This window comes from Alosa alosa, chromosome 18, assembly GCF_017589495.1.
Source record: "Alosa alosa isolate M-15738 ecotype Scorff River chromosome 18, AALO_Geno_1.1, whole genome shotgun sequence".
Classification (NCBI taxonomy): domain Eukaryota; kingdom Metazoa; phylum Chordata; class Actinopteri; order Clupeiformes; family Clupeidae; genus Alosa; species Alosa alosa.
Genome location: NC_063206.1, coordinates 30,890,372 through 30,900,871, shown reverse-complemented (window position 1 = coordinate 30,900,871; position 10,500 = coordinate 30,890,372). Strand labels below are relative to the sequence as shown.

The 10,500-nt window shown below is 40.8% G+C and overlaps 1 protein-coding gene across 1 annotated transcript in view; it reads left to right on the top strand.

The window, feature by feature from the left end:
* Positions 1-214: 214 nt before the first annotated feature.
* The window catches only part of LOC125311712 (rab11 family-interacting protein 2), an 89,032-nt gene continuing 78,746 nt past the window's right edge, over positions 215-10,500 (top strand). Inside the window, exon 1 of the mRNA XM_048270001.1 lies at positions 215-1,086. Coding sequence (XP_048125958.1) covers positions 737-1,086 — 350 coding nt within the window. The 5' untranslated portion in view covers positions 215-736. The remainder of the gene's footprint in view (positions 1,087-10,500) is intronic.

The following is a 10,500-nucleotide window of genomic DNA, read 5'->3' as shown; positions in this document are numbered from 1 at the left end:
TGAAGGTTCTAAAATTCTACAGTATATTGCAATGAACCCAGATATTCTTTAGAACGTTCTTTTCCTAAAATTCCCGTCACATAGGCTACACCGGATTTCCTTATACGGGCAAAGAAGGCAGCTTTGGGTCCTTTTTGTAGGCGAACCAGGAACTCGACTCAACTCGTGTCTCCTCTTTCTTTCAGCATGGCAGCGACAGAGTTAACTGGCCGTGTCAGAGGAGCGTTACGTTTACAGGAACAACTAGGAAGTGTTCCTTATCACAGTTTGGACCACTGTTCTGAAGGTGGTTTGGATCTTAATACAGTGTGGCAGCGATGACACACTGTAGGCTATTGTAAACATAAACCCAAGCAAAATTGTTCTTCGATATTGTCTAAAATGGCCATATCAGGCCACAGTAGAGCCTAATGCCTTAGCCTATCGTCTAAACTCGAACCTATAGGCTATATGAACCGCTATCATAACATGGTGTAACGCTGCTCATCAACTGCACCTCGTATAATAGCCTATTGCAATCTGTGTTTGTTTAATCCGTGAGTTTTAATCAAATGAAGGTGCTTGTCATTGTAGCATAGGTTGACGTTAATTCAATCAGACTCAAATGCGAAATTATGCCGTTTGTAGGTTTTCTACGTGTTATGTCCGTAGTAAATCTGTAAAACAGCTGATCTAGATCCCCTATTTTAGAATAACAGACTTGCACGACGTTCTCGTGTTGTGTGAATTGGCAACGATGTCACTGGGACATCAATCAGAGATTTGGTTTCCAACCCAAGTGCAAGTCACAGTCGTTAGAGCAGCAGATTTGCAACCAAAAGGCAAAAATAGGACAAACGACGTTTACACCATCATCCAGCTAGGAAAAGAGAAATACTCAACTTCCGTGGCAGAAAAAACTTTACACCCTGTTTGGAGAGAGGAGGCTTCATTTGAGCTACCAGGACTACTTATTGAGGACACTACAGAGTTTCAACTATGCTTGCTGGTTATGCACAGGTCTCTGGTTGGCTTGGATAAATTTTTGGGACAGAAGACCATCAACCTCAGCGAGTTTTGTGATAACAAGGAGAAAAGCAAAACTGTGTAAGTGTTGTTATATTAACATTTATAACACCATATACATTTTAAAGGAATTATGTACAATTTGATGTTATTGTGGTTTATAATCAGTGGTGGTGGTGGTTTTAACATCACAAGAGGTAGCAGGCACATTGACAACTTGTTTGTATACGATGTGCTTCTGAAAATGTTATAGGCCTACACTGTGTGTGTGGTGTGTGTAGGCTACTGTATGTGTGGTGGGCTCTATCCAAGAATTTTCATGAGGGGTAGCCTATTAAATTGTAATTTAATAGACCAGTGATTTGAAGTGTACAGTGTATGTCTTCGCTGTGAAAAGCAGCCCCTGAAAGAGGTCCCAAGTTGTAGAAGACATTACGTGACTGTCAAGTCAATATAGCCTGGCTGGCCCATAGTATCTCCATCATTTTCATCTCACTGAGATAGTCTTGCTCCTCTCAATGCATTTATGTTTCCCTCAGCCACCAGGTTGGTGGGCCAAAAAGCAACAAGACGGAATGACGTTAGTTTTAAAATCGAAAGTGCCAGTGGTAACAGTATAGTAGCAAGCCTGCAGACATCAAACATTTGCAGTCAGCAGAATGTGTAAATGTATACAGCAAAACTAAATACATTGCTTCCTGACTGCTGATGAGGTTTATTATCAGTTTGTAAAGGTTAGGTGAAATAGGAAGTAACGTTAGGAATCCCTGATTTTCACAGCAGCCATTTTGAAATGAAAATGTAGGGCAAGCACAGGTAATTATGTTGTCTGTTCAGTCTGTTCACTAATCAGATCCTTCATTACAATCTAGTTATGTAAAATAAATGTAGACATCCCACATGAAATCATCATGGGTATTAATCATTGATCAACGTTCCAAACAAAGTAGCAAAACAACCAGGCAAGTTACTCAAAGAAACAATTTGGACATTTGGGGAAAATACTGCTCTCAACTAGATGTTACAGCAAAGATGAGATGCACTCTCTCTCTCAACATGTTGTAAATGATTGGGGACACCAACATTTTGACATCAACACCCCAATACCATCAGAAGATCCCCTGCAAACTGACAGGCTGTGTTATATCAGCCCAAGACCTTCAACTGTTCCCAACCTTTACAGTACCAAAAAAGCCACCTCCTCCCTCCCCATTCTTTTCAGCAGTCATAGTCTCAGCCATAACAGATTGTGCAGGGGGCAATACGGACAACAACAGCAATAATCAACTCACTAACTCTGATTGCAATATGGTTGTTTAATATTTTCAAGGTCCTTGCAATTGAAATGGTACTGACAGTGGTTTTGAGATTGGGGTTCTGGTATCGGTTGCTGTCCGACCGGGGTGGGGGGGTTATGGTGTCGGTCCGACCGGTGGGGGGGCATATTAAATAAATAACCAGCTTCTCAAAATAACAGTTAACAAAGTAGTAACACCAAACAAACTATACAACAGTATACAAATATTTCAAAATATTTGTGTCATTTGTGCAAGTTTAACAAAGACTATTACAAACTATAGAACAAGTGCAAAACAACAAATTGTGCAAATGTGATCTGTCACTACTTATGGCAGAGCTGACAACTAGCATCGCTACAAGCCATCCTTCTTGGCTTAAAAAAAACCTTTCAAGGGCCCTTTGGTAATTGCACTGAGAATACAAGAGAACAGTATATACTTATACTGTTTTACTATTTGACCATTAATACCTATCTTCATGCAGGCTGTCACACTGTTGCCCTGCAGCCTGTTCCGCAAGTATGTCCTGATCTATACACCGAGAGTGAATGAAGTTTAGATTATTTTATAGTTTTGTGTAATATGGATGGAATTGTCACCTTAAACAGAAAACTTAAATCCCAAAGAACTAGGAGCAACGGCAATATATTTCACTCAGAACATTTATTTTAAAAGATGCAACACCGATAGTGCAACAACAAACACGCTTGACAACGTTAATACACATAAGCCTAAAACTAAAGGGATCATTGGGATTAATTGCCTAAAGAATACAGGCTTAGCATCCAAGTTTAACTTTAACCTTCTACTTGATATGAAGCATATTCAAATTGCTCACGTTTTTCTTTGCTCTCCATCGCACACTCTCATGTTTCCGCGAAATGTGTCCTCTTAGATTCCAAAATGAATCTTTACTCACTGAAACTGTCACCACATGGTTATTCTTGCTCTACATTGTTAGTATCTAGTTGTTTGTAGGAATAGTACACTTATGACTTATTACTTTCTTTTCTAACAGTAGTGTAGCCAGAAATGTTCAAATGGGTGGGCACAGAAAAAACGGGTGGGCAAAGCGAATCTGATTGAACATAAGAGAGGCCTAGATTAGATACGCCTGACCATACAAGCATCAATCATGGGCATGTTATATTTCTGACATAAAAGAGGAATTTATTGAACGCATTATCACAGCTGACAAATTACGCAAAAAACATTATCAACTGGAGCAAAACAATGAATGTAGCTTCTGCGCGTCACATGAAACACAATTGAGACAATAGATTGACCATATTGGACAACTGCAAAGCCTTATCATAGGCATGTTACATTCATGACATGAAAAGTGAAACTTATAGAACGAAAATGACAAATTACGCCGTCGGCTAAACATTTTAAACGTACGCAAAACTGATGAACCCAGCATTGGTGCGGTGCATTTTAAAATGCATTGAAGCAACAAATTGACCCTTGGACAATCCTACCACAAAACCTTTCTATAGGCCTGCAACGTTTATGACATAAAAAGTGGAATATGAACGCATTTCATCACACCTGACAATTAAATGGAGCTGTGGCTGTTCGCGATTTAACTGATTCTTGAGAGCAAGGAGCGGGATATTTGCTCGGCTCAGCTCCGCTCACTAGCTCTGATTCGGAGGCATATCACTTATGTAAAGATTATTTTTCGATTTATGGCAGGTTTCTTATTATTTTCTTAATGCGTTCTGTGGAGAAGGGAGACTGGCGTTGGTCACGGTTTGGAATGAAAGGGAGAAAACAGGACAGAGTATGGTGGACTTCTTTTTTTTTTTTACCGATGTAGTTAAGGCGGCAGGCATGTTTTGCCAAGGCGGCCGCCTTGACTGCAAAGTGCTGCGGGAAACCCTGGTTGTGCGATATGGGAAAAAATGAATATCCTGATACATTTTCTCAATTTCACGATATACGATACATATCTCGATATTTTGAAATCTCATTTAAACGACCCCATGAAATCATACTTTTACCCTTTACTGTTTTCACTACAATCCCTGCAGATTATATACCATTCTTGGTTAACTTCACAGGTAGGCTAGTATCCATCCAAAACATTTTATATTTTCATAGTGATTAACCACAATTGAGTTGAAATAAGACTATTTTTTTATTCAAACAAAGCAGAAACAAAATTACAACAAATATGAAATAGAACTGAACAGAATTCAAAGTGCAATAAACTAAAGTGCAATAAAGTGCAAACATTTTCATCGTTTTGAAAACGATGCCGCTAAGGTCATTTGACAGGCTGCTGGTGGAGGGGTTTTGGCAGGTGTACATGATGTTCTTACAGGGTATCTGCACATTTTCCAAGAGCAAATTTAAAGACTTAAGACCTTTTCAAGACATCTGGCTGTACATATTTGGTTGTGCTTACTGGCTGAGGCTGACTGTTCTTCACCTGTGTCTGGCAAGCAAGCTGCTGACAGATATGTTTAGATAGGCAGTGTTTCCACTACGTTTATTTCAGCATGGCAGAATCAGGGCAGACGCACATTTGCTTTTTAAATAATCCTGCGACGTATCCTCCAGGGGCGCTAGCCTAGAAGTTGGAGTCCTTTTTTACCGGGGGTTCGGGGGTTTCTCCCCCGCGAGATTTTGAAAATCGGGCTGATGAACATGAAATTTTAACCTACTTTGAGAATGAAAAGGAAGGCCAATCATAATGACTCACGTCACGGCATTCCGAATATTTTGATGTTTAGTGTAAGGAGAACGTCTCTTCTGCCAAAGTGCACCACATACAACACCCAAAATATGACATTTAAAATAGCCTGTAGAATAAACATTGTCATGCACCTCTCTGTCAAGTGCACAGGTGTGAGCGTTCGTCTCGGGATAAACATTTGGACGTCATCACCTTCAATTAATGGGCTATGGGTGCCTTGAAAGCAATGCATTTGGGTTGTGTATCACAAACTTTTGCCCAAAGAAAAAGTTCCATTCTGTCAAAATCAAGCCCAGCATGCATTGCTTGGAAGCCCCCTCAAACGAGGTCAGGTTTACCATATTTACTGCACATGTGACCATGATTCAATAGTAAATCACTATATTGAAACTGCAGTCTTGTTTATTACCGCGATGTATTTCAAACGATCACTGAAAGTATAATATTGGACACAATTACTGGATTGGCGAAGGGGAATAGCTAGATGTTAGGTATTATAGCCAAAGTCCGTCTGTGAAAACCGCTCGCTCCTCATTCATTCAACTCTGCTCAACTTTTGCCGCTTGCTCCGCTCAACTCGCTGCTGAAGGTCACATTCGACCGTTTCTTGGAATCATACCAACGTCAGTGAATGAATAAGTCTGCACTGCTAACCTGTGGTAAAAAAGACTGGCGCAACTACTATACTGTCATGGAAAACAAGTTTTTGTTGGTGGTGAAGAATGTGATTCCATTCTACAGAACCAAACATAAGTTAGTGTCTCTTTCTAGTTATTCAAACAAAGTGTCTTTCAAGTTAGTGAGGTGCAGTGGTAGCCTGCTAGCTAGTAACATCAGACCAGCATTGATCAACGTTGTCTTTGAGGGCTGCGTTTCACGAACCTGAGCTGATCGAAATGTCCTCCTGGGTTGTGGGAGATGATGACACACTGTGAGTTTCCACTTCTTGTCCCTGCTCTGCCCTTTTTTTCTAAAGAAACTTCTAATATCCATTTGTCCTTCTGTACACTTATTTCGCTAAGGCTAGTTAGTAGAAGCACGAAACAGCAATGCGTAATAGCGTAGAGGAGAAGGTACTTGAAATTGTAACATTTTGCAACAAATGATTCTAAACCTGCCCAGATCACGTCAGATTTTCTTGCGCTGCTGTTAATGCACACAATGGACACAAAATACAAAAGTCTCTTCTACGGGGCTATTTATTTCATTCACAATTAGAGTTTTTGTTGTTATTGTTGACGGCCCATAGATCCGGGGCTATCCCAGAGAATCCGGGGCTATAGCCCCGAATGCCCAGGTCTAACGACGCGCCTGGTATCCTCCCCTGCTGGCTGCCGCTCACATTGCAATTTAACAATAGCCTAAGTAGCCTAAACTAGTCAGAGGTTATTATGGCCCGTCCAGTTTCAGTTCACATATTATATATTGTATTGATGTAGCCTATTTAAAGCATTAACTTTCTTCTCAGTGTTTCCTCTTCATTTAGCGGTGCCACTGCTTCAGAATTAGGGGAGACGCATAATATTGTCCGGAAGCATAGTAGGCTAAACGCCCTCCGCTGGCTGCTAAAAATTGCAGTTTATGAATAAACAGCAATGCTAATCCGAGGTACCTGTCAAGTTTTATTCCATAAATATATTGTTTTTATAGACGTTAGTGGCATGCGCTATCAAGAGCTACGCATGTTTGTCAACATCGCAAAAACTAAAATTTTCACAGAACTTGGTGGAAAGGTGTAGCACAGGCCAAGGGAAACCCATTAATTTCTGAAGCTGATCGTATAACGTTTTTTCCCATAATTTCCCATATCATAGTCTATAGGCCTAAGCTCGCTCGCAACAACAGCAAAAATGAAACTGAGAGGATGTCTCTGCGAAGACACCGCTGTTACATTAGATGCGCACTCAATCGCGAATCGATGCAGTAAAAAAGCAACGACTGCTGGTAGTAACGAAGGTAAATTTCAAAACATTTTGTATGCACTCGCAGTGATGGCCTAATAGGCCTAATGTGAATCGCGGACTAAGTAAAGGAGATTTGCACCAAATAAAGGCAGTGTTGTGGGTTGTGTTTTTACAACGTTGGCACAAAACTTAATTTCTGTCATAAACGAAGTAAGCTAAGCGTTTCTCCCATTGTCAACCTGAACTACCGGTATGTTCAAGCGTTCAAGTGACAATGTGGTTTAATGCATGGTTTAACCTGACGTGAGTCAGACAGAAGATGGGCCTGTCTTAGTTCCTGAATCCTGTCCCTCTCATGTCACGTTAGGCTAAATGGTGTGATTAGCAACTAGAATAAAAAAACATCCTGCGAGTGACACCCGACCGTTTTTTATACTAACCTTTTTTTTTCTTTGGGGGGGGGGGGGCGCTGCCGCCACTGTTAAAAAAAATCTAGCGGAAACACTGACAGGTATTATAACCTAGATATTTTCTTCCCTATAGGCTAGGCCAGCAACACACGCTGGAAAGATGCAAATAGATCAACTTAACATGTATTTCCTCCTGATTTGCGTTATTATATGTTATTAACGTTATACGTTACATTATCAGACGAGTGACAGAAGCACTGCGCATAATTTGACCAGCAGTCTTTCCGTCCATAGTTTGTGAAACAATGTTGCGTCCGAGCAAAGATTCTAGATGCCCAGCGCAACTCCAAAAGGAGCTTGAGGCTGCGCCGGACGCCGGACAAGGCTTTTAAAATCTATATGTCCGGGCCGGCCTAAATTCGAACGTATGGCCACCCTATTGCTAACTGGCTCTTAGGAACAAGCTGTTTGTCCATTTTAAACTCGTAGTTAGCTTTAGGTCGCACTGTCTACGCCGGTGTTCGCGCTGCAAATCGAAAGAAACTAGAAGATGAAGTTCCCTCCCTTTCAGAACTACAGGTCGCCCGGGATTGGTTTGTGAGTGACTGAGACTGAGGGGTAAAAAAACCCCACTCGCGTCACACACTCACGTTACTGCCTGAGGGAGAGGGAGAAAGCTACCGGAGATTGTCTTAAACATGAAACCAGGGCAAGTCTCGGCTGCCGCTTGAAAAATGTATGACAATAAAATACTCGATACATACGATATACTAATTTTATATATCTCACAAATCTATTTCAGAGATATATCGAGTATATTCGATATATCGCACAGCCCTACCTGTACCACAAAACTCCCCTGTGGTTCATATTACCTCAACACTAAGAGTAAAACTAGGGGCCAATCTCAATTCTCTGTTTTACCCCTTCCCCTTCCCCTATCCCTTCATCTTACCCCTAGCCCTTGTCCCTCGAAACCGAGTGGCAAGACATAGGGGTGAAAATATTTCCCTTGGAAATGAGATACCACTAGCCAACCATAAGGGAGAGTGGGATGATTGCAACACTTGAATTAACGTAATTTACAGAGATTGTACCACACTAATATTTTGTCACCAGCAACCTGTCTTCTGTCAAATAGGCTATCATTGAATTTTCAGCTCGGAATAAAACCGTTCAGGAATTGTGCCTATGTTCGTTCGCAGCCTACCTCCTGGTCCGGGTGAAGGAAACAGGGGGACAAAATAAACATGCAGTTTGCTATGTAAACATCCCACAACTCCTTCGATATTTTACAATAATATCCAAATGGTCGTTACTTGACACCAGAAGCAACCGCTACCTGTTATAGCCTATGCGAGGAGTCGGCAGCAGTAGGTCTATGCAGCATTCATATCAGATGAGCGGTAAAAAAGTTCAGCGAATTTTGCTGCTGTTGGACTTACATTTCTGACATGGTATGCTGCCAATTCGCGGGGTAGCCTATATCAGACATGGAAATATGTCAAATGCGAGACATTCGCGCAAATAATGATGTGCTGTTAACATTCACAAAACAGTGATTTTTGAAAACTTCAAAACAGGACCTTCAATATATGGTCACAAGATTGAATGCAACATAAAACAATTACCATTTTAATTTTATAATCCTTATTAATGCCAACATTTCATGTCAATGAACCTCTCAGTGTGCTTGTTTTTCCAGTGTGAGCGGTCTATGTTGGGTATTTCTCTTACCCCTCGGTTTCAAGTAAGCTCCCGATCTTGCTTGGTTTTAAGGGGTATCTACCCCTTGCCCTTATCCCTACCCCGCGATCGAAATGAGAATTGAGATAGCCCTTCATCTCATGTGCACGCGCAAAACTAAGGGGAAGGGGGAGGGGTAAAATAGAGAATTGAGATTGGCCCTAGCTCTAGAAAGGGTCATTCCATGCCAACTCAGCCACCCATGTACATGACACCTCTCAGATTTTGCTGAAAAGCGGTGAAAATATGCCTTATGTTACCAAACAAAGGAATCTGCAGTTTCAGGTCAATATCTCAAAAGGTTTGCCCGTGGTGTTCATTTGAATTTCAAGTGCCACACCCCTTTTTGACACATTGGAATTTCGCATGTCATTTTTGGAGGCCCATAACTTCTCTTATCATAGCGATAGAAGGCTGACAAATGGTGTGTTAGTTCATTTGTACTACAGAATTCTGCAGGCAGAATCAACATTCCTTACTGTTTGGGTGAGAGGTGGGTCGCCAAAGTCCTAAAAAATGTTGACGGCATGTGTGATTTTTCACTTTTTGGGAGGCCCTAGCACCACAATTACTGATCATATTTATTCTAAACAGGATTATTTGTTATGTGGAAACCTTGCTCTTGCCAAAATAAATTGGAAGGGTATAGTACCACTGGTTGGGGTTTTATGGGGGTCCAAAAACCCTCTCCGGCAGAGGTGACTTTTTTTGGAACCCCATATTTGGACCCCCAAATGACCATGTGGGCACTTGATGATCCTAATGGGATTTATACCAGATAAAGATACATATTTGTTCTTTCCTTTAATGAAATAAAACTTTTGACTATGAAGCTCCATAATATTAGGTATAATATTTTATTCTTGATAATGCACCATTTTGGACATTTTTTTTCTCCAGAAGTCCGGAATGTATATCAGGGAAAATTTAGTGATGATAAAGCATGAAAATAGTGGAAATAACTTAGTATTATGCTCAGTGATGGCAAACAAATAAATACAGAGGGCCAGATGTACGTACATTTGCGAACGTAGCGTTATCAGCGTCATGGACAAACCGCAGATTGCGAACGCTGTCAGACCCAAGTTTCTGTCGTATTTATCAAACTAGTGTAAACTGCGCCTTTCTCTGCCTTTCTCTGCCCATAAACGCAATTTACGAATTTACGTCCACAACTGAATGGCAGAGCCTATACAAGCGCAGTTGAATGAAGTTAACTGATGACAACATTAAAAAGAATCAAATGTTTAGCAATCATGAAATTATACCATACATGATAAGATGTCGTTTTTACTTATTTTTTTAAACATGTTAGGTCCAAATGTGTTTGTGCTTTGTCGTGAACAGCTAACTCCTCTGTCAGCTCTAGCCACTGACAAGAAATAAGTGGAGAAATTAGGCCAATTGCAAAAGCTCTTCAGATTGACGTGGAA